Source organism: Lissotriton helveticus, chromosome 5_1, assembly GCF_964261635.1.
Source record: "Lissotriton helveticus chromosome 5_1, aLisHel1.1, whole genome shotgun sequence".
In the NCBI taxonomy this organism is placed as follows: Eukaryota; Metazoa; Chordata; class Amphibia; order Caudata; family Salamandridae; genus Lissotriton; species Lissotriton helveticus.
Window position 1 is genome coordinate 707,925,083 of NC_136065.1, and position 24,732 is coordinate 707,949,814.

At 42.8% G+C, this 24,732-nt stretch overlaps 1 protein-coding gene across 1 annotated transcript in view; it reads right to left on the minus strand.

Moving 5' to 3' along the window:
• Positions 1–24,732, minus strand: part of ALOX5 (arachidonate 5-lipoxygenase) — an 835,151-nt gene that overhangs the window by 376,427 nt on the left and 433,992 nt on the right. The window contains exon 7 of the mRNA XM_078643116.1: positions 291–437. Within this exon, the coding sequence (XP_078499242.1) occupies positions 291–437 (147 nt within the window). The remainder of the gene's footprint in view (positions 1–290; positions 438–24,732) is intronic.

Genomic DNA, 24,732 nt, shown 5'->3' on the forward strand with positions numbered 1-24,732 from the left:
AGAGTTGAGGTAGAAGATATATTGAGAGAGGTATAGGGTGAGAAATAGGTTAGTGCATGAGATATGCTGAATTAGAAGAAAAGTAGTAAATATATAGATCCATAAGTACATAGAAAGTATATAGATGCATAAATAATGCTGGGGATTCAAATTCTAATAATTCATTACACATCTGAAGCTGATCGGCATGTAAAATTCACAATTCCATCTATAAGATGTGCTTTTGGTATTTCTGATGGTGCGTGGGCATTTGCATTTGGTAACACTGTGTAATGTGTGTCGAAACTCACCTGAATTGCAATTGGGAGAATCTTGTTCTCTAGGTTCTTGTATAACAAGCAGATGGGTGCCGCCAGATACTGCATTGTACAAGGGTCGGTTTTATTTGCTGAGATACCATCAAGCATCTTAAAGTCCACAATATAAATGTTTCCTTGCTATGGAAGAAAGACACAACATATTTGAAGGTGGATTATTGCACTATCACGTGCTGTTAAATATAAAGAACGGTTTTGGACACTTACTGTACAAACAATTTCGATATAGAAGATTCAACAGAAGTTCAAGTTGACATTTTCATTACAAATATTAAAGTAGCTTTACAATTTTCTATTTAAATCAGCCTTCAGTACTGCTGCCGGTTCTGAAGGGTCGAACATGTGCATCTGCAGCAGGCTAGGTGTATCATAATCAGAATTCTAGTCTACCCAATCACTGGGATCTCTATTAAGGCAGAAGAGGAGCCTGCCTTCGCCATGGTACCATCAGATGGCTGTCAATTACAAGGCAGTGGAGAAGGAGAGAAATGTACCAACAATATGATGTTTTCCACACCTCTTCTACCACCAGCAACATGCCAAACCCCATCATGACAAAAGCAGGTGGTAGCAATCTACATGCAATTTTGACAGTGCCCAGTGGTAGAAGTGGTGGCACGTGGCTCTGCCAGCTGGATGCTGGTGATTTGTCATTTTTCTATTCCTAGACCTCAGGAAATTCTTGGGGATTCACCTGGCGTACCATGCCATTGCAGCAGACTGTGAGGATCCATTGGGATAATTAAGCAGGTAATACTTTATCATGAACTAATTAAAACCATACATTATTTTCATATCAATCCAATTAAAAAAAGACACTATCACTCAGAACCAATAAAAAAATACAAAATACAATTTAGTAAGATGAATCAGTAAAAGAAAAGAAAAAGACTCTCAGTTGCAAATCAAGTGTAAAACAGTGGGATCGATCAGGCCAAGAGCGGTTCACAAAAAAAACAGTATTTATTTATCTATCCCATGCTTTTCATCCCTCGATTTTAGCAAAACTATTTCCATATATTCTCCTAGATGCATGACCATTTGAGGATCTTCCACATTCAATGCAAATCTCACAGCCACTACTGCACGATGACAACTTTTTGAAGGTGAGTGGCCTAAGCCATTTTATTATTTCACTAAAAGCGCTGCAGAAAGACATACAACGTGGATTATTGTTTGAAGCCTATAGCCAGAGAGGCGGCAGCATTTAGTTCAGCCTTTGTACAGGGTCTCGTTTGTTTAGCCAAGAGACAGGAAAGATAATTTGGCAATTTCATTTTGAAGAAACTCACCACAGTGTAATCTAAATGTTTTTTGTGTTCAAATTCTCAATGTTCCCTTCAAAAGTTAAAGCACTTAGCTGTTATTGGCAGTTCAAAATATTCTTGGGAAGTTGACAACTGATGTTGAGTGCACAGTGCATTATTGAATTTATTTAAAAAATTTGACCAAGTTGAATATCTATACTGACCCGTTGAAAGTGTATGCCAAAAAGTGGCAGTACATGTAGTTTCTTTGGCGTGTTCTATCACATAACCAGAAGCAACCCATGCATGAGGTTGGGAGGGGGGGGGGGGGGGATTTCGATACCCAAAGCGGCCACACCGCTCTCACCTGCATGGCCCGCAGCTGCCCATAACCCTTAGATAGATGAAAGATTTTGCTAAATAAGGTAAGACTGTGTTCGATCTTGCCAAGGACCCAACTTGAATGGGAAGGTTTCCCGGTCATAATTGATAGCTGGAAGAAACTGAGCGTTTATTACTGAAATCTAGGATTTGACCGATGGAGAATCCAGGTTATTAAAGAGGCAACACACACCACACATGCCCTGTGTTCATGTGGTGAGCAACAATCGTCGAGTCATACCTCTAGACAACAGTAGTTCCTATGTTTCTCAATGTGGGTATCATCAATATACCTGCTTTTAATTTTGCACCGTCTATTGTTAAAACTGAAAATAGCAGATTTGCTTGCACTGACTGTTAGTTTGTTCTCTGTGTTATATTTGTTGAGGGCTTCCAAGGTCTTATGCAACCCAGCTGTTGTGTGGTCTCAATTAATTGTGTCATCTGCATCTTGCAAAGTCTGAATAGGTAGAGCGTATAATCTAGTTTGGAAACATTAATGACAACTGGTCATCTGGTAAACCTGCTGCATACGGACTAAAAAGTACGGCATCAACACAAAGCCCTGCTTTAGTCCAACGGCTGGGAAATACCCCATCTAGCTTATTTTGACCGAAGTATGACCTGGTTTACTCCGACAGAGCTGTATGAAAGACAATAAATGTTATGCCACAGGCCGATTCGCGACCCACGGCGCTTCCTGTTTCGTCTTCGCCGGCCATGGTGCAACGCACGGCGCCTCTCCCTCCTCTTCAGGGGCGTCGCGGTACATCATTGTGGCCCTCTGTGGGCATTTAAACGGCATTGTGGAAAGCACCCACGACACCGGTTGGTTTTCAGGCACGCTGTATAGTTGTACGGCGGCCCATCCGCTTCCCGAGGCACCTTGGGACATTACACTCACCTGGTTTGAGCGTCTGGTGATCCCCCTTCCTTGGGGGCCATATTGTTGCTCTCCTCTTCACCTTGCTCCTAGAAGGAAATAGGGGAGGGTTACTTACCTTCCTAACATGACACTATTTCCTTGATGCACTTCCCTCTTTTCCCTATCCAAGATGGCGCCACCTCTTCTTCCTGTTGTGTCACTTCCTGTACCTCTACCTCACTTCCTGTTTTTTCTGTATATAAGGGATCAGAACTTTTTCTTCCTTGCGTTGCAACACTCCTTGTTCTTGCTTGTGTGTCCTCACTCCTGTTGGTTCCGTGGCTCCTCTTTTGGTGATTCCTTCCGTTGGCGCTTCGTTTCCTCTTGCTCCTTCTGCTCCAGCTTGTCTTCCAGTCTTCTCCTGGTTCCTTTTGGGGTACTGTAATTTCTGGCTCCTTGTCTTCTCCTTCATTCCTGGAGTCTCATCATCAACATCAGAGTTTTTTTTCTCTCTGGGGTTTTCCTCTTGGGACTCCTTCTGGAGGGCACTGGCTGCTTAGGCTTTCATTGTCTGCAGCACTGTGGCTACCGGAAAGGGGTCATCACTCTCTTGGCCAAACCAGGGCTTACAAGAACCGATGCTGGGAAACTTCCCAATGCCTAAAGACTGGTAAGACAGACAGACCCTAAAACCGACAATAAACCAAAGACTAAATTTGTTTTACTTTCACTATCTCATGGATGACCACAGTTAACGCTAGTTGTTATCAAATGTGTTACTATCCCCTGTGTACCCCGTTTGTGCCACTGGGATCACGTTTTAGCCTAAGCCTAGGATTAAAATTCCCTTAATAGAATATTTGCATAGTACTTGGCCTCTACTTCCAGTACTGCAATCATTCTGTAGTTTGCTACTACCATGGGATCACATTTTCTTATATGTAGGATGAACTATAGAGGCTTTCCGACAGGGCGGATTATCTGGGTTTCAAACCCAGTGCAGTATAGGTTCCAAAGGCTAGAAACCCAAAAATATATGTTGAATTTAATAAGAACTTTAGGAAGGCCCCAAGAGGCTCAGGTACCTTTTGATTTTAATGATTTAATCATATTTACAATTGAATTGGGACAAAAGAAACTTCAGCTTAGATTGGGACGCAAAGCAACTCCCACACAGCGGAGTCATCTACGTGTAATATCTCCATTTGGTTGATACGACTTTTTTTGCAAAATGAATTGCCGAGCTCATCTGAATGTTGGGAACTAAGACTGTTTATAAATTATCTGAATTTTTTTGGGCATTAAGACCTAGAAATTTGTGTTATTTTTATCTACTGGTTCATTGGAGTGGGTGCTTTTTACTTCAAGGATTTGCTCTTTCCATGGTTTCCATAACGATCTATCCCCCTCTGATAAAACAGAATTAAAGGAACATTTTCTGATCTTTGTCTTAAATTCTTATTTAGAACTCTTTTGCTGCTTTAAATTATGAGCGTACCAGCTCTTATGGGATACACCCACAAATGGCAAGCTGTTGCAAAAGTTGTGGGGCTCTAACTGAGCATTAACCTTGTCATTTGGCCCCAAGCAACACTACAGTTTACAAGGGAGGCCCACTCCTCCAAGAGGGTCTGAATCAAAGTGGTGTCACCTTCTGAGATGAACCGTTTGTTTAATGTATCTTTGTTATGTTAGACCATGAAAGATGTTGGGGGCAGCCAATGAATTCACCTATTGTCATGAAAGTTTGATGCCTCAAAGGCTGACGTTGGAACTGCACAGACTATATGGTTTCTCTCTAAACAAAGATTTAATTTGTGGTATAGAAAACAAGGTTCTCTGAAGTAACAAATGTGTTAATCTTATACAGAATTATGTTAGCAACCAAAGAGTGTAGATTGAGGTAGAGCAATATCCTCAACAGAATGTAACTGTATGTGATACGTCCGCTGAAGGAGGGAGATGGCTGTAATGTCTCATGGAGTTTGCATACACAAAGGATAGCTTGGCTGTTAGATTATAAGTCAGATTTAGGTTAACATCACCTGTTAATTTAGTACAGACATGCCTCTTGATCTCAAGGCACGAGCTAAGTAAAAACATATGCTTTTGTATGTTGCTTAATGCAGACCTGTTTGCTGGATGACAATACATATGCATTAAAAGGCGCAAGTGAAAAACATTACCTGTGCCTTTCTATGAAAGTTGCAGTGCCTCCCTACTGTGACACTTCAATGTTTATTGTACAAATAAGGGTATTTGACAGGTAGATGAACACGTCAACATTAACTCCGCCCCTACCCTTTCCTTTACCACTGTTTACATGATCACTGTGATAACGTAGAACAGAAAATAGTTCACAGCACCAGGCATAGGTGCTGGAAGTAGGGGTGCTGGAGCTCCAGCAGTACCCCTAAATTAACCATGCTGGAGCTCAGAAGGTGAATGACCAATAAAGATTACTTTAAATGTGTTTTTCATCTGGTCACAACTGCTGTGCTTTCAAAGGCAGAAGTCAAATGACAGGTTATATCTTCTGTCAAATCGCCGCCTATTCTTGTAACATGGAGATTAGGGTTTACTTTTCTTTCTCTGACTGCTAGATGAGAGCATTCTGTGACAATCTTGCTGGGGAACAGGGAGTGTGAAAGGAAATGGTATACAATGTCAATTGTTTTCTCCATACAATACATTTTAAATATATCAGCAGTTAGGAAAGCACAAATGGAGCACTTTTATTAGTAATTTTGAAGTACAAGTGAAGTAGATTTTAATATGATCAAAACAAATCAAGAGGGCCGTGGCCAAGATGATGGCGGAACAGAAGCCAAACTGTGGAGCTCCAATGGCCGTTATGTAGCCATCTGTGGTCCCACCTGGCCTACTCTGCCTAGATCCCTGTTTTTATGTAGGGGAAGGCACCCAGTACGGATGGACCCAGTGAAGTGCACCCGGGGCTACCAACAGTACAGAGAGCTACCTGCTGAACTCGCAGGCGGGGCGCAGGATAAGTCAGAACTGGCAGCGGAGGCCGCACAGTTGCTCCACTGCACAGGGTGCCGTTTTTCCTGGATGGCCTGAAGACATGTGCAGATTCCCCCAAGCAGCATACAGCGCCTGCTGCCCCCACCAAGCGGGATGTTACTGGCGGAGGCCGCTGAGCTGATGCGGGCTTGTCTAAGGAGTCAGGTGACCGGCCTCTCTGAATCTTGTGCAGCTGACGCCTCTACCATGATGGCAGTAGCACTTTATGGGAATTGAGAGCATCCAAGAACACACCACAGCCTCACGATTCAGGAGGGCTGAAGTCCAATGTCATGGAAGCCAGTGCAGGCCCACCCGAGCAGTGCAACGAAACAGCAACCAACTTCATCCACATGCTTTGTCCACGCACAGCTGGTGCCGACTCTGCTGTGGAGATTGGTGGCAGCCGAAAGCGAGTCCTGGCTCAGCCCCTCAGTTTCGGTGGGCTGAATGGTGGAGCCCCGCTAGGCGGCTCTTCAGACTTGTTCTACTCGCCATATTCTACGGAGCAATACCAGTGGCCCCAGGATGGAAGCTGTTGCAAACAGAGGCCCGGCCTACCACCAAATGTAGTGAGTACTTCAGCAAGCTACCAGACGATCTCAGAGACTGGGGGGAGGCACCTCATGCTTCACCACCATGTACGAATGTGAAACCATCAACTAATAAATGCTGCCAAGAGTGATTGATCTTCTCCGGCAACGTCAGCACCATGACATCAATCGGGAGTGGAGCATGGACTGACAACCAGCCCAATTGACATTAGCTGCACTGGCCCACCCCCTTAATCTGCTTACTGTCATCCAATATGCAGCTGGTGGCATTCCTCACTAGCAGCAGACCGGGACCGCAGACATTCTCCATTTTTTTTATAGCAACGGGACAACGGAGAGCCCATACCACTTCGAACTGACTCCACCTGTGTACCCGTGGCTACGTGTCTCTTGCAAGTGATGCCCCAGGCTCCCATGAAGGGAGTAGTTCTGCAAGCTCCTCTTATTTACGTTCTTTTTTCATCCTCACCCCACACTCACAGAGAACCTCCTCAAGAATCACTAGGCGTCTAATGCATGGAAGCTATGTAGAGACCCATGGTTCCAACTTCTATACACCTCTGCATCTTACAGCGAAGCCACCCACCCTATACAAATAGTTAAAAGAATGAGACTGAAGGTCCAGGGTCTCAACACCCCAAACAAGCATCTGGCATTTTTGTCCATGCTCAGGGACACAGACTTCAACGTATGCCTGCTGCCAGAAACACATATGAAGAAAGATTAGGATTGAATGAAATCTAATTGGTTTGATAGACAATATTTTCCACTTGGACCCAGTAAGAGAGGTGGGTTAGTGATTCTGTTGACCACTAAATTTCCGGAGTGGTTGGTGCAGACCCAGGCAAAGGTAACAGGTAGGCCCCTCGTTTTGAGGATCTTTTTGTCCACTTACGCTTTCATTTTTGCCAAGCTTTATGCACCAAACTAACAAAATAGCACTTTATCCTCCATGCCGTGTCACCTCGTCTATACTCACATTGTCGTAGGCAGAATTTTAACCTAATCCCCAATACAACCTTTGAAAGGTCATCTAAAAGGGCAGGACAGACTCTGGCATTCCCAGCAGAGGGACTACGGTGGCTGGGGAGGTGAGTTGACTGACATATGGTGGTCCAAACACAGTTCCACTAAAGACTACTCTATTTTCTCTGCATCCCACCAGATTTGTGCTCGTACAGCTTACTTCCTCTACCTCCTCCCGCATCACAACAGCTAACACCAAACTGACATAGGTGTCCCTGAACTCTCATATCACGCTCTGGGGGAGCAGAGCTTGCCCAAGTAAACTTTATTATGTGTAATGTGATGCTTATGGTCGCCAGAAAAGACATTATTTGGTGTGGGGTTGCTTGGAGGTCCAGAATACAAAGAACTGGCTGGCAAACATGGACTGGCGTATGGAGGCAGAAAACCCCATGTTTAATGTGTGCGGATGCCATTAGAAACTTGAGAAAGTGTGAAGCACTAGGGCAGAATTCAGGGGCATGGTCTGAATTGGCCCCTGAGTTTGGACAGTCTGATAGGGATGCTCACCTGGTATTGTGGTTTTGGGTGGTTCCACTCTTGGGAGGTGGGGGGGAGGCGGGGACGTATACTGTATTTAGAATTCCTGTTTTACTACTGGGGAGTCTTGGAATTTCATGCTGTCCTTTTGATCAGAGTGTATACTAAGCACCAGTAACCATCAGTCTGCTACATTACTAAGTTTGGTTTGCTTGATTGCTTAATTGCAGTAAACTCTATTCAAAACATGCAAAAAATCATAGCACTTTAATTGGTGATGTGCAAATGATACATATTTGTAAAGCCCGATTTCCACACATTACCATTTTATGTGTTATATAGTTTTATTGGTAAGAAGACTATATGTCTGTTCAAATGTAGTGTCAATTTCAATAGGAAACGTGCTGTCTGTGAATGGCTGTGCTCTACCACACCATGAATTAGTATTATATTTGTAACATTGTGCTCCACAGTGCAAACCCGCCTATACACCACAATCGTACTACTCCCCTTGAATGGGCATGACTCATTTACTACACTTGTTCTTAGTGTGACACACATGTTCACAATCCCTGTTACTTCAGTGACGTAATATTGATGGTAAAACCCCCACTCTGAAAATTGTGCCAGCACCAGGACTTATGAATACAGATTATGTTGTTGCAGCAGAAAAGAAAATAAGTTCCAAGACAGCAGCAAAAGGGAAATTGGGGCAAAAATTAGTCTGCTAAATAGGCATGATTCGTTCAGTGCTACCTAAGATTAGAGGTGCCTCTAGTACGCGTTGTGGCCAGGCAACTTCAGTGTTCTTTGTTATTGACTTTTTTATTGTAATTTTGTTGTATATGTGCTTTTCTCCCAGATTGTGGGCTCCATTTAATTGTTAGTTCATGAATGATTAGCCTGGGAGATAACACACCTTGATTGGCTTTTAAAATTGATTTAGGGTTGGTGGTATAGTATGTGTCTAAGACTGAATTATTAAAGAATGGTTGATTGTATCCCACCAATATTGGTTTGGACATGATAATTCCCCATTGTGCAAAAAAGTCCTTATGTCTCCACATCAATTTGGCTGCTTCTTGATCAGCCCAAGTTACTTTTGTGAACGTATTCCTGGGAATAATGGCTCTTTCCATGAACTCAAGTGAAAAACAAACGTGATTCGGCAAAACAATGCCATAAAAGTACATTATTAAATCTTTTCCATACAATCATTATAGCTACAATTTCAAAAAAGTATTAAAACACATAAAGGAAACAAGTTAATGAAAATTAGATTTAGATTACCACAAGAAGGGCACAACATTTTATGCTTGTGGGGCGTATAATAACTTTATCGAGAATATCTCTTACTGACACTAAGTGCGTCTCTGATAAAAATGAATGTCTGCATGAGACATTTCGTCCGAGTCTAACTGCTGACCGTATTGAAAGCCCAATTTATATGGCTTAAACTTCATAGGACATAATATTGGCAAAAGGAATTGTGAATGTATTGTCTTGTACCGAGAGCAAAAAAGCATAAGGTGATTTGAGGATTGAACAGAACAATTATCACAGGTGCAAAAAGGAAGACTATCAAACCATGAACCTTGATGCAGAAAAGCAAAAGAAAAATGTAATGTGCCCAAACGTAATATAGCTTATTTTATTTCTTTTTTATTTAGAAGTTTTCTATCGCTCTAACATGACCCGAAGGTAGCAGAGCGCTTTACAGTAAAAGGAATGAAAAGGTGAACAACAAGACACGTAACAAATAAAGGCGATCAACGAAAGACTATTTGGGAGGAGGAAAAGTTCGTACAGTAGGACTTCTTGGTAATAGGATACAGAGATACCACATAGTTCTGGGGATGCTTGCTGATCCTGGTTACCCACGACCTAGGGAACGGATAAGGAACAAGGATTTGAGTTGGCTCTTGAATCCCGCATAGGACGGTATGGTTCTGATGTGCGGGGGATAGAGTTCCATATTTTGGGGGCATTTCCTGTGAAGGAGCAGTCCGCAGTTCTCTTCTTTCTGGTTTTTGGTAGGATGAGCAGCAGGGAGTTAGAGCTTCTCAAATTTCTAGCTTGGCCTGCTTTTTTGAGCTTGTTTGCCAAGTATTCTGGTTTTCCGGTATGGAGGGCCTTGTGGGTTAGGCAGGCCGTTCTGAAGGTACTACGCATTTCCACCGGGAGCCATTCGAGTTCTTTGAGTGCTGGGGAGATGTGGTCAGATTTTTTGCATCCTGTGATCATTCTCGCTGCCGCATGCATCTGTAATGGGGGTTCTCTACAATCTTTAGATAAAGCTCCAACTCATAATATCTGCTCATAGGGGCCATCCCTAAGGCATTAGCTCTACAAGAGATATGACATTGGTCAGACCTCTTCTGAGCTTTCGTCACAGGGCATAGTGATTTTGGATTATTATACAACTCAGGTGCTCCCAGGCTAGAAAACTTGCTCTTAATATAGGCTCGCCACGGGATTTAAGCCATGTTGTCAAGGGCCAAACAATCAGTGATTATACTTTTAGTGCGATCAAGCTCACTCGACTGCCATATGTATACCCAAAGCAAAAGGGGAGCCAGCCCTAACAGGTCTTCTAAATAGGACAAGTCAACCTAAGAATGACAAAAAAGAGTATTTGTGCCTGAGGGAACCGATATTAATCTTTGCAAAAAAATAGTTTGTAGATTCTGGAGTTTATTACTATTGGAATACCCCCACACACCTGCCCCATAAGAGGCCACTGAAATATATTTAGATTTAAACAAAGTCAACCAACCATTCTTTCAATGGCCTATGTCCCAATGTAGATACAAAATGGAAAATCCCTTCAATAGCTCTTGAAAATTGAAGTCCTCTTAGCGACAGCATAGATGCCCATTTAAGTTTAGGGTTGAAAGGGATATCTAAATAATTAAAACTGCCAACTTTTAAAACTGGGGATTCCTCTATATAATAGTTTTTCAATTTGGTTCTTTTGGGCCCACAGATTAAAATAAAAGACTTGTTAACCTTCAAGTCTAGAGCACTGATAAACTCCACAACACCATCCAACACCCGCTAGAGACAAGACCATTTGCAGTCCTAGCTTTCAGGACAGCGTAGTCAGCGTAAAGAAGTGTGGGGATGTATCAATTCCCCACCCTTGGGTGTCTATCTTCTTCTGGAGACGGTGACCCTTAAGACAGTTCTATAAATTAAAAATAGACACAGCACTAAAATACATCCTTGTTGGACTCCCTGATAAGAATTTATGGAGGATGTACAATCTGCAGAAGGAGAATAGCAAATCCTTACCGAGGTGTCCCAGTGCAGTGTATGTAAATGTAAGAATAAGGGTTTTCCACCCTAAGCATTTTTTAAATGTTCCATAGTTTAGAGAGATTTATAGAGTCAAAAGCACTTGACAAATACATAAAAGCCAAGTGCAAAAAGGTGGTTGTAACAAGAATGTACTTATCGATTAAGAGTGAAAGATTAAGACATTGTTCTCTGCTTCCAGTACCTTGTCTAAATCCATACTGGAGACCTGAAATAATATTATTTGTCTCCACCCCGTCCTCCAGTCTCACCAAAGGTAGTCTACCTAAAATCTTCATGGTTGAGTCCGACAAAGATATTGGACAGTAACAGGCCTGGCTGGATCCATCCCCTTTCTTAAAAATTGGCACGATAATTGGGCAATGGGTAAACTGTGTCCAGTTATTGCAGCACGGAATACATATGAAAGAAGTGGAGCCCATAGGTCTACATTTTATGTAAAACTGTCCACAGGAACACCGTCCGGGCCTGGGGCTTTGCCACTTTTGCTCTTTATGATGGCTATAACTACATCCTCAACCCCAGTAGTAAAACTTAATTATAGGGCTCTGACCCTATCATCAGGTGTCATATCCCAGATACCTTGTTCTATGCAGGGCTTACTTTTGGAATTAAAAACTTGAAAAATATTAGAAAATCCAAGATTCTGGTAAAATTCAACAATTGATCTTGGTCAGGGGCTGTGATGTAAACAGGGGTCAATTAACCACCTCCCAGAATAATCTAGAGTCCTTTGATTTTCCTGCCGTGAGGAGATCTGCCCATGCTAATTCTCGGAGTTCAGATTTCCTCTCCGTCAGCATGGCTTTATATAATGATCTTACTAACATGATGTTCTTCCGATTCCTCAGGTAAGATTTTAAGGCCTACTTCAGCAACCTATGGGCTTTAGAACACTCTATGTTAAACCAACGCTTTGGGGAAGGAGTGCTGGGCTCACTTTTCGAGATTAGTGCTGCGGAAACTCATGACATAACCTGGCAAAACAATTGATAGAGCGGAAAAATTTGTATCCTACATGGGGTACTTGTTAGGAGTGAAATGTAATCGCTTGTAAAATGCACTCACACATCATTCCATGTTATGAGAGAAATTAGATGCTAGAAGAAAAGTGAATCAAGTAACATCTTCCTACAAAATGAACACATCCTAATGTAAGGCTTAATAATTAAAGCATAGAACTTGTGCTGGAAAACGTAACTAATGCAATTCGTTTAGAGGCCACATTACTGAATGTGATACAGTGATGTATTTTTTGTGTTTAACACTTTTCTAGGTTAATGATGTAGATGCAAGACACGTATTAATGTAGTTAAGAGAATTATTCCTATTGGACACTAATGTTTTATGTAATTTCCAACATAGACAGCATGGTGAATTAACTATTTTAGCCTAAGGGGAGAGGATGTAGCCTTACGGCTAGAGCAGTCAACCTCGAAGAAGGGGAATCAGGTTCAAGTCTCGGCAACAACGCTCAACATCCTGTAATTCTGGGCAATCACTTAATCTCCCTGTGCTCAACAAAAATGAATGTGTCCTTCTGTAATGAAACTGGTGCTCATGTAAAGTGCTCTGATACCAGATTCAGGTCTAGTTCGCTCTATATAAAACCCTATTACAAAAAGGAAAAAAAAGTCAGAGGACTAAATTAGCAGCACATTTTGAAATTTCCTTATTTCTGAAATTAATATTTAAATTCTCATGTGAGTTTCGTAGAATGCTTTCTGTCTCATGTTTGCATTTCAGGTGGAAAATGTGTGCTAGTGAAGAGTGGGAGTATTGTTCTACTAGATACAGTTGCGGAATGAAGGCATGACAGTTGTCCTTACCTGGGAAAGATAAGGTGAAGGGAGGTGTTTTCACACAGGAGAAGGAGAGAAGACCAAGGATGAACTGCTATAGAGTGGCGTACATGGAGAAGGCTGTAAAGGGAATCTACGTCTTGGAAAAGTTTGTGGCTGAGCTATTGTAGAGTGCGTGTGAGAAAAGCATCATGGAATATTTGCAGACTACGACTTTGAGTATATGATGCTTTGTAGGGAGGGACAGACACCCTCATTCCTGCTTGCCATCTTGACGGAAAACAATTGAGTGCTAACTTGCTTCCCTTCCCTTGTTTGTGGCTTCATGCCTCAGACCCATCTTATTGCGGAGTGACTTCTTAGGAAGGCTCTACCTACTGACACCTGTTCCTCTTGACAAATCTTTACTACATGCTAACCTAAGGATGCCACTTCTAGAGTTAGATTAGGGATAGCTCGAAGCTAAATGCTGTGTATTGAAGAAGTGCCGATGCAGGGAGACTTTAACTTTTGCTGTCTCATTTTAAACATAATCGTCATAGAAGATATTGTTCTTTTCATGCTTCATCGAGTGAACCTCTGCAGAAGATTTGGAGTTCTTCGGTTTCCACTGTACTTTTATACTCTCATGCGAAGATTTGTGTATGTCCAATAATTTTTTAATTTGGAATACATTTGACTAACCATCAATTAATTGTTGACTTGGGTTCTTGTGTAGACTTTTTGTGTAACACTGTATTTCAATTGATTTACGACATTTTACTCCCCTCTACACTTTTATGCTGCTAAAAAGAACCATTGCAAGACCGACATTGGATTGGAACTAAACTGATGGGCCCAGGTCCTTTCACTATCTATTATCAGACTGGCAGGTATGCCAATATCCAAAAACATATTCATTTTGTCTAGGTTTTGGGACACTATAGACCTCAAAAACTGTAATGGATCAACAGACCCACTTGAGACAAAGACCACTATTTGCTGAAAGGTTAGTATGAGGTAACTGCGAGGTTTTGCCCTCTTTTACCAGGAGGCAATTAAATATCACAACAAGGGGGTTATGGTCACTCATACAATTTGGTAACATTTTGAATTCTGAAATTAAAAACTATAATCTTTCAAAATTAATATAAAATCAATGCTGCTATGAGTGGGACACCCTCTAAAAGTAGGACAAGGATTTGAGGGCTCTGGGCTACACTCATACGCACAAGATCATTGTTAAATATCACAATATTGATGGCGTTCCCATACACCGTATGCTTAAAATGGGTCACCTCCTGATTCAAATGGTCCTACATGCTGAAGAGCGGAGAATGATACAAAGAATAATAAAGTCACCCACCCATAACATACAACATGAACTTGTATCACAGTTCAGTTTTACATTTTGATCCCTAAGCTAGTTTATCACTTCTGAGGACTGGTGGTCAAAAAGATTATCATAAAAATTGACTATCAACAAATCTGCGTGCCCTAGACCAGACAACAGCAGTGTTTGAAACCAAAGGGGGATGAACATAAGACCTTTACTTTAGGACAGACAGGAAAAACAGCCAGCCATCCCTCAGCCTTCCCAGAGGAAGATGGAGTTGCCAAAGTACAAAAGGATCGAAAGTCATCCACATAGAAGCCCTTTGTGGCCCAAGTCTCTTGCAGGCAGATTATTTCAAAACCCTTATTTAAAGGAAACCCCGTCTTCATTTGGCAATTTAGAATAATTACCTGCAACACTCCAAGGTAACAAATTATAGGGCATAAAAAAACGGGAGGGAACTTAATTTAGAGGGCTCATTTTGAAGAGCCCCCCCTGACGGCAAATGCAGGGGGGGCTATATCCAATGAACAGGGCATAAACAGCTGTAGGAGCTGTAGAGACAAACGATGGAGAAGGGGAATTAAAAATTGAGGGGACAGGCACCTTTGAATGTCAATCAATATCCTAAAGATTTCCCAGTGGAACAAAACGGTTACTTAGATAAATAGATGGGGTCATACAAAGGAGCAGACTGGGTATCTCAACAGAAATATTCCTATTCGCCATCTGGTCATTGACCTGGCTATAGTGGGGCTTGTAATAAAAACCCAAAGGTAAGGCTCTAATTCTTCCCTGTGTGTATGTCAAGTGTCTTAGTGCATCTAATAATTTCCTCACCTAAAAAGGACTTTTAAGATTAACAACAACACAAACGCGTAAATCAGATGTAAGTTCGTTGCTGACCTGTGGGACTTTCCTCACTGTCAGAATCTTGTTAAAATGATTACAAAGAAAAGATCACAAGCACCACCTGATTTTACCGTAAGTTTTAAATCTAACCAGGATTCCCTCTTATTTGTATGTGAGGTGGAACTTGATCTTAAATAATAACATAGGGGGTACACTCTGGGGGCAGGTGTAAACTATGCTGATGATCATCATGAGAAGGAGAGTGTCTCACTTCGGGAGGACAGGACCGCTGAAAATTATGAGGCTGGGCCACACCAACAGTAGTTGGGTCCAAATTGCCCATATGGGGTGCTTTTGACATCAGGCCCTCATTTAAAGCAAGTCAAGAGCCAGTAGCCTTTGGAAAGTAGTTGTCTACAACATGCACACTGGCAGTCCCAGCAATAGAATTGACCAGGATACACTAAGGGAGCCTCAGCAGGGAGTGACTGAACATTAACTCTATTCTTTCAATGCTTTGTGTACTTGGAACTTTGAGATCATGATATAAATGTTTCAATCGGAGTATGTTCCCTTTCTTTTCAATACATCATGCTGACCCATTGAGATGCATTATAGTGTGAAGAAAAGAGCACAAATGTTCATCTGTTTTCACATTTACTCCACCATGAAACTGTTGATGTATAATATTTCCATTATACTTGTCGCTGACTGAAAAATTGTCAGCACCGTTTTGCTGTACTGAAGATTAGTGCAAAACTGAGGCAGACTTAACTAGGTTGGAAATCATTAAAGGAGTATCTTCTAATTCTTTGTTTATCTCTAATCTGTGGGTTAAGGAGTGTTGGCCAGAATTAACGGTCTCTGTTTGAGAATCAGTTTAAGGTGCCTTGAAGCTCGTGCTAACATGCGACTGAGAGGTTCCTCAATAGTGCTTGGTAAATTAGGTAATATAATAGGAGTGAGGGCTTTCAATAGCTCTTCATTGTAGGAAGGTGGATACCTGACTATGGTTACCCCAGATTTTTTGCCTTGTGTTTAGCTAGTTTTCGACTTAGTTGGCCTGGGATCCTGCCAATCAGGGCCCCAGGCTATCTGCTCTCTCTGTAAAATGGACTCCATGTACTTTAGGTACATACCTAATTGGATATTGGGTCACCTTATGAGCCCCTGTATAGTGTACCATAGGTACCCAGGGCATAGGTGCATCCAAGGCCTACCAGGGGCTGTAGCATATCTTATGCCACCCCTGGCTGGCCATCCAAACTGACACAACTGGCTGATCACTCAGCTGGGGCAAGGTCGTGTAATCACCCCTTGCTTAGGTATAGTATTCCTATACCTACCACTATATATAGACACATATGCACCTATAAGTCACTCCTATGGCAGGCCTTAACAATCCTGAAGGCAGAATGCTTGGTGCTTTGGTTGAAGGCCGCTCTAGCTCTCATTACCCCTGCTTCTCAGGTAACACATGTAATTTTAAGGATTACCTTCCCTGCAGTGCATAAGCACCCCCTGACAACATGTGAATCCTGGGATCCCTTAGCCAAATCTGCTGGCATGCGCAGTGCTGGTAAGGGATTCCCCATGATTCTCATTTTGACAATGGGTGCTTGCACACCTTAATGAAGGTAATCATTGGGATTACCAGTGAGCCATGGGACCCTTGAGAAACCAGTGAGATTTCCTTGCTGGTACAGACATGTGTGTGACAAATGCAGTGGAATCCCTACAGTTTGCCCAGGGTACCTTCATAATGCACTATTCCCTCCAGAGCTATCACAGACAAAAGGGGCTTGAAGTAAAATGCTAAATCCTGCCTCTGGGAGGCCATCCTTCAGCCGTGACCCTGCCTCCCCTGTCATCTAGAATGATTACAGTTGAAAAGTATGACATGATGCAGGGTGGGTTGGTGGCAGTGCTTAGGCCTGGAAGAGTCCATGGCTCCACTCTGCTGTAAAGAAAGACCTATGTCACAGAAATCAATATACTTCGACCTTCTTCAAGAAATATTGATACAGAGTTCAGGCAGATAAGAATATTTTGATGAAGACTTATCTCAGACCAAACTTAATGAGACAACTTTTTCAAACTTTTGTTGCTCCTTACCTGATGCTGTCATGAATGTAAAACCCTTCAGCAGTCCAACAAGTCAGTGTAAAGACATGATGAAATGACAAAGTACTGCGGAAACCTTAAAAGTTGCTAACCTATGCTCCTAAAAAGGGTGACATCTTAGAGTAATATCAAAATAAGTGAAAATATATTAGTCCATATTCAGAAAGCTAAAACAAAGTACCTGAAGCTACACTTTCCCCTACATTGTTCAAGCCCTCAACCTTGCCTTTGGTCCTTACATCTTCCTTCACTTCACTGCATATTAATGCCCATCTCCTCCGCTGCTGTCACCCCTCCAGCCACAGTATGCCACAATCACCCTTTGTTTCTCTTTCCTTTCACTTTATCTGTCTCCGGTTAACCTTCTGCTTCATTCAACCTCTCTATTCACCTTCAATGTATCTTGACGAAAATGGAGGTTCTGGATTTGCTGATGGTTCCTTATCTTTTGCAGGATGGTGTCCAGATCGATCGCTAATAACATTAGGCGGGTGCCTTGCCTTGTGGCTCCCTGTATCTTCATTCTCTCGGCGAGGTCCGGCCATTTACCCAAACTGTAACCCAGGGTAGGCATAGAGTACATTGACCCATCCACTAAATCTGATCCCAAACCCTAATCTCATCATGTCCCTTTTAACCCTACTAAACACTCTGCATCAAAGGACAGTAGAACTACTTTTTTATGGCGTTTCCATGCCAGATCAATTAGACAGAGAGCTGTTATGGTATTATCGCTAATAGATCTGGTGGAGATGAAGATAGGCTGATCAGCACAGATAAAAATCGTTAACATAGCCTCCATTCCCTTTTGTAGAGTCGTGGCAAATATATTCACGTCTGCTTTCAAAAGGGAGATCAGACAATATGATGAGCATGTGGAGTGATATATGTTCCTCTATGCAATTGTTGTGTTGGCTCAGTCAGTCTCTGGGACTGGTGTAGGTAGTTAAAAAATCACTGTAAGGAGTGAGGCTATAAGGGGAGCAAATTGCTTGTTAAAAGCTAGTGTCTAGTCTAGGCATCATTGCCTTTCCCACCTTCAGATTTTTTTTTATTAAAAAGAATTCAACCACCATGATCGGCTTGTCCAATTGTTTGGCATCCAATGGAGGCAAGATGAGTAAGGATGTTGATTGTAGACAGGCATTTATTACTGCTATATTTGATGTGAAGATGGCATAAAGCCTCTCATAGTAGGTATGGAAAGCCAACAGTTTGCCTTACTAAGTTGTTTGGCTCTCTCCCTCAGCCTTTCTAATCTTCCCAATATATCTCCAAGCTCATTTTGCTCCGAACTCATTTGCCAATAGGGCCCTCATTTGTTGCCCCCTTCCCACAGGCCAGCTCCATCTGGAGAGAAAATAATTGGCTTTACCATACCGCGAGGTGCATAGTTGACGACTAATAGAGGTCACTTGTCTCCCAATTTTCAGAAAGAGATTCACTTTATGTAATTTTTCCAGGTTTATCAGCTCTCCTTTGAGGTAGTGCAATCTCTCATACAGCAGAGGTAACTGGCCACCTGGATGGGATTCCCTTTCACAACTTCATTTAGGGCATCCCACACAACCTCAGGTTGAGCTCACCAGTGTTACTAAGTATGAGGTATTCCTTTATAGTTTTGCTGGCTTTGTGCAGGGCCACGGAGTCCTTTAGTAGGGACTCATTAAGGCGCCAGAGGCTGCGCGCTCTCTTATTACCTCTCCCCGGCCACTAAAAGTGTAAGTTGAATCTGACCATGGTCTGACACAGTTTGAGGTGCACTAATCTCTGATCCAAAAGTATGTGTTTAAAGCATGCATAGGTCTGATGTGGCAGAGAACAATGGGAATAGTGTCTTAAAGGGTTGTCTCTGGCACCAGAAGTCAATTCTAGACAGAGGTCATTAAGTAGGCATTTTCAAGTGGCTGATAACTAGTCAACCACTGAAGCGGTATGTTTGTGTGGAGTGCATCACACAGTTGAAATGCCTCCCAATTATTACCGGATGGTCTGACATGTGAGCTATTTTGTGCATCTCTGGGGTAAGGAATTTCTCCTGGTCTATCTTTGGCATGTAGTTGCTATGGTGATTGGCAAGCCATCTTATTCACCCACTGTAATCAGCCATCAACTTTGATGTGTTGGCCCTTACCACTCTCCCCACAAATTTGTGATTGTTGAAGACTGGAACAGCTACACCAGCTGTCTTTGTCTGTCCAGATGCACAGACCTTTGAGGGGAAATGTTTATATCGTAGTCTGTTTCGATCTTTTTTTAATGGCTGGGGGTATTGTAAAAGACACATTTTGGCTTCCAATCTCATGAGCTTTCCCAGGATACTTATGTGTTTTATAGAACTTTCAAACCTTTGACATTGTATACTAGAATAATCAACAGTGAGGTGTTATCCATCACAGATGCTGGTGTTTGGGGTACTGCCACTTGGAGGGAGTGTAGAACAATGCATGGCCTGTACTTGTCTTGATGTGAGTTTGGTAATAGTGTCACTTCACCCCTCTCAAGGGTAATATTGAAAACTAAGAGGTTGTTACTAGGAATTGTAAAATGGAGTCTAACTCAACTAAGTATCTTAGTGTAGACAGGTGTTTTGGAGAGACCAGGGAAACCCGGTCAGAATCCCAGAAAGTATATGTTCCATCTTCATCCCTCCCCTGCAGGCCATAAGCCAATCTGGATCAAAAGAAAGGGGGAGTAATGTCCCTGTCAGCACCTACTATTCAGAACTTACCGAGCCATCACCGCTGGCTCTACGAACAAGCCACTTTCCATGGCAGGGCGCAATGGGGAGCATCCAAACCATAGCTCTGATACCTGGCGTTATAGTTCATCTGGATCTTGTCAGAGGTAGTAGGACTCCAGATTTCCCCCCTCCCCCCTTATTATGTATCAGAAATGGGTCAACTTGCTTTCTTTAGTGGCTGCAATTCACATCCCGAATGAGATTCGATTTCCTCTGCTTGTTTACAACTTTTCTACAGGATTCTCTAGTTTTCTTCCTGTCAGATGGGTCAGTTCTGTTTGCTCAATACAAACAAGGAACATGCAACTTCCAAGCAGGCCAGGAAATGCTGCTTACCCTGCCAAAAAGACATAATTTGGAAGGGATCACCCTATCTATACATGATATTTTTAGTGTATAACAGTTCTGTGACAGGTTGGAAAGATCTACATTTTGCAAGTGTGATTGGGGAGGGGTCTTGGAATAGTTATACTGAGATGGGGTCTCCTTCTTGAGCACAAGCCATGATGTTTTCCCTTTCTTCATAGAAGTAAACTCTAGTTACTAATTTGGGATGGCACCCATGCTGCCCTATCGCTGTGGAGATTGTGTGTTCTGTCCAGTTTGATGGGAATTTGGACTGTTTTTTTTCCTATGTGGCTTTGAACAAGTTCTAGACATATGTTGAGCGGTCCTTACTCTAAATCTTTGCTGGAATTAGTGGATATGGATATTGTTCCATCTTGAGTAGTTCTTGAGGTCTTCACACTTCTGAAAAATTATATGCTGTTCCTCGAGTGCAACCATATGTTGCTGTAGACAGTCCCAATTACTGACTTGCTTGTGGAGACCATATACCACTTCCTTGACCAAATTCCCCAGTTATACTATATGTTTTTGCACTGCTTGTAGATCAATTTGATCTGCATGGATGTCAACTTTACTCCCTTGAAAGGCCTGTAGATGTAAATCTTTAAAGATAACTGGTGAAGATCCATCCTGTGTGAGAAGTTGGCCTGGTACATGATGTTCACTATTCTAGTGAGCACCTGGCACCAGGCCAAACAACCCTTATGGTGATGGTTGTAAATTCAACCTTATAGACCAGCTATCCTAGAGGTAGCATGGACAAAGCAGTCTTAGGCTAAAACTTCAGAGAGCATGTGAAGCAACCTGTTTTACCATATGTAACCCCTTGAAAACCAAATGAAAGGACACCACACAAGAGGCCCAGCACAAACTTTTCGCCATTGTTCCTGGGTCGGTCATTGGTGGGGCCCTGGGTACCTGGCAGGAGTGGCTGTCAGCACAGTGGGCTGTCATCTCACAGGCTGACTCTCAGCCCTGCGCCCACTTCTCTCAGCCTCTATGGTGCAATTGGCCAACATTTTATAACTGCCACGTGGTGTTGATCAAGTTTGGTTCACCCTCCCCTACTCACAGGTGGAGGGTTTCTTTACAACGTAGGCAGTCATTCATTCTAAATAACAATTTGGTAGGAGATGTATCAATGACTTCTCACCGTAATTTAAAAAAATGTTCTATAGTTCTTTTTTATTAACAATCATCAACATAAAACATTCAGTACAGAGGAGACAGACCGTGATTACAAATACCATATTGCTTTCCATTGGATGTTGGGGAGTAGGGGCCTCATCGTACTCGATGTCACTAGGTGGGCTACATATATTCCCCCGGTACGCATTCCAGGGGTTCAACATTTTGGACCATTTTCAGGGGCAACCTCGGGCTATGTAGACAGTCTTTTCCATGTACATCCACCAATCGAGGTCTTTCTCCCAGTCTACAATTGTGGGTGTGTGAACCGCTCCCCAGAGCTGTGCAACGTTTCTTTTCGCAACCATTAGCCCAAGTGTAGCCCATTGCGTTAAATGATTATTTAGATCTGTGGGCTCCCAGATGTTTAAGAGGCACCTATGAGCCTCCGGGCAGAGAGTGACTGCTAGTACTTCACTGATCACTTCATGTACCATTCGCCAGTAGGATTGGATGTGTTCTCGGTCCCAGATTGTATGGATAAATGTGCCTAGCTGTGTGCATTCCCGTCCGCAGTCCCCCCCCGGAAACTCTGTGGAGGATTTTACCAATCTAAGCCATGCTGGGATCGCAACCATTCTTGGGGAGGACACTGCCTCCTGCCACTCCTCATTGTCCAATTCCTCACCCATGTTTCCCGTAGTATGTGGAGGGGGTTTTCCATATTATTAAGTAGCTTTTTGTAAATTAGAGATATTGTTTTTTCGGGTAAATGACCATCAAGTATCCTGTCCTCTAGTGGAGAGGCCTCAGGATGGGAGGAACCCCTTGGAAGAAGCGATTGAAGGGCATGACGAGCCTGTGCGTAGCGAAAGTATTCTGAATTTGCTAGTTCATGTTCTTGTTGAAGTGTAGTAAAGGGCTTCACCTCTCCCTTGTCCCAAAGGTCCCTGATACGCGAGATCCCAATAAGTTTCCACTTGGCAATTCCCTTTGATTTCCATAAGTCTCCCAGCATTTGGGAGTCCCACAGTGGTGTTGCTAGTGTGGGTTTCTTCCCCCACCCAAGTGATCTGTGGGCCGCACGCCAGACATCGGCCAAATGTTTAGTGGGGCCCGTGAGGGGATATCTACCTGGTTTTGAGTTGAGAACACAATTGTAATTCCCCCGGGGAGGAGCCACCTATCCATGTTATATCCGGGGTCATTAGGTCACCCGTATATGCCGTGGTTAATAGCCGCAAGATGAGCCGCCCAATATGATTTCTTGATGTCTGGCAGGCTAATGCCCCCGTCATACCAGTTGAGCGTGAGTTTGTGTAGTGCCATGTGTGGCTTTCCGTCCCGCAATAGTTCTCGCTGGAGTCCTTCTATTTCCCTAAAATACTAGTGTGGGACTGGATCGGATGAGTTCTGTAACGCGTATAAAGACCTTGGTAGCGACATCATTTTAAAAAGAGCTGCTTTGCCCAACATTGATGGGGGAAGTGCTTTCTAACTAGTTATATCCAGCTTGAGCCTCTGCAGTGGTGGGACAGGATTACGGTTATAGCGGAGTGTCTGATCTAAAGAGATGAAGATTCCCAAATGTTTAAAACCTTCTGTAGCAATTTGTATTGGGCAATTTCGCAGTGCCGCGGGTGGATCTCCCCATAGAGCATAAAGAGGGATTTCTTCCAGTTTACACTGAACCCGGAGTACCTGCCGAATATCCCCAGGATGTCAAGAACAGCAATCAGAGATCTCTTGGGGGAGGTAAGGTACAGCAGTATGTCATCTGCGTAGAGGGAAATGCGGTCTTCCCATTTAGGGGAGCAATGCAGTCCCCGAATAACTGGATCTCTTCGGATCCATGCTGCAAGGGGTTCCATGGTCAATGCAAATAATGGGGGAGAGAGTGGGCACTCCTGGCGGGTCCCACGACTAAGTTGAAATGTGTCAGATTTTTTGTTATTGACTACAACCTGTGCCATATGCTCATGATATAGGAGGCGTATCCACTGTATAAAGCCCGGACCAAAACCCATCTTCATGAGTACTGCAATAAGATAGGGCCACTCAACAGCATCGCATGCCATCGTAGCATCTAGGGAGACCATTACTGCCTGTTCTTGGATAGTGGCTGCTCTGCCCAGAACTCTGTGGACTCTACGTAGGTTCAAAGCTGTATTTCTGTGTGGCATAAAGCAAGATTGATCTGGGTGTATTAGGCCCCCTACTACTTTTACTAGATGATTAGCCAGTAGTTTGGCAAGAATTTTAGGTTCTGCATTGAGTCGCGAGATGGGGCGGTACGATGTACAGTTGGTTTTGGATTTACCTTCTTTGTGGATAGGAACTATAGTAGCTACCCTCTGATCTACTGGCAATAATCCCTGCTCCCCGGACTCCTCATACATGGCCTTTAAATATGGGGCTAGTTTATCAGGTCTAACAGGCACATGCATCATTGCTGGCTTTTGCGATTTTTTAATTGGGATTTTTAAGGAATCGCAATTAAGAAATCGCAAAAGCCTATGCATGAAGAAATCGCTGAAAATGAGATTTCCAAACATTCCCTAATTGCGACTCGCAAATTGCGAGTCGCAATTAAGGAATACCTCCCCATTCATCCAATGAATGGAAAGACATTCTCAATTTGCGATTAGCAATTAGCGAATCGCAAATTGAGAATGCGATTTTAAGGGAGCAGGGGTGTCCAAAGGACACCCTGTTGCACCCCTGAAATTAATCTGTGCACATATTTGTGCACACACATGCCCTAAGGGCATGTGTGTGCACAACATGAAACTTTGAAAAATGCACAAAAGTGCTTTTTTCAAAGTTTTCGCAAATTACCATGAGGTTCAACCTCATGGTAATTTGCTCCCCCTAATTGTGAAATAGCTATTTTTAAAACTTCCATGCATTGCATTTAAGGAATCGCAAAATGCGATTCCCTAAATGCAATCGCAATCTGAGAACTCGCAAATATTTGTGAATTCTCAAATTGCGAGGGCCTTCACCCTTGATGCATCCCAAAAGCTGATTTTGCGATCGCTAACGGCCGATTTTTGCGATTCGCACCGTTTGCGATCGCAAAAAGCTTTGATGCATGTGCCTGTTAGTTTGTATAGCTCAATAGGAATGCCATTAGGACCAAATGTCTTACCGGAGTTTAGTGATCGTATTGCAAGTGCTATTTCATCTGTAGTCAAGGGGCTATCCA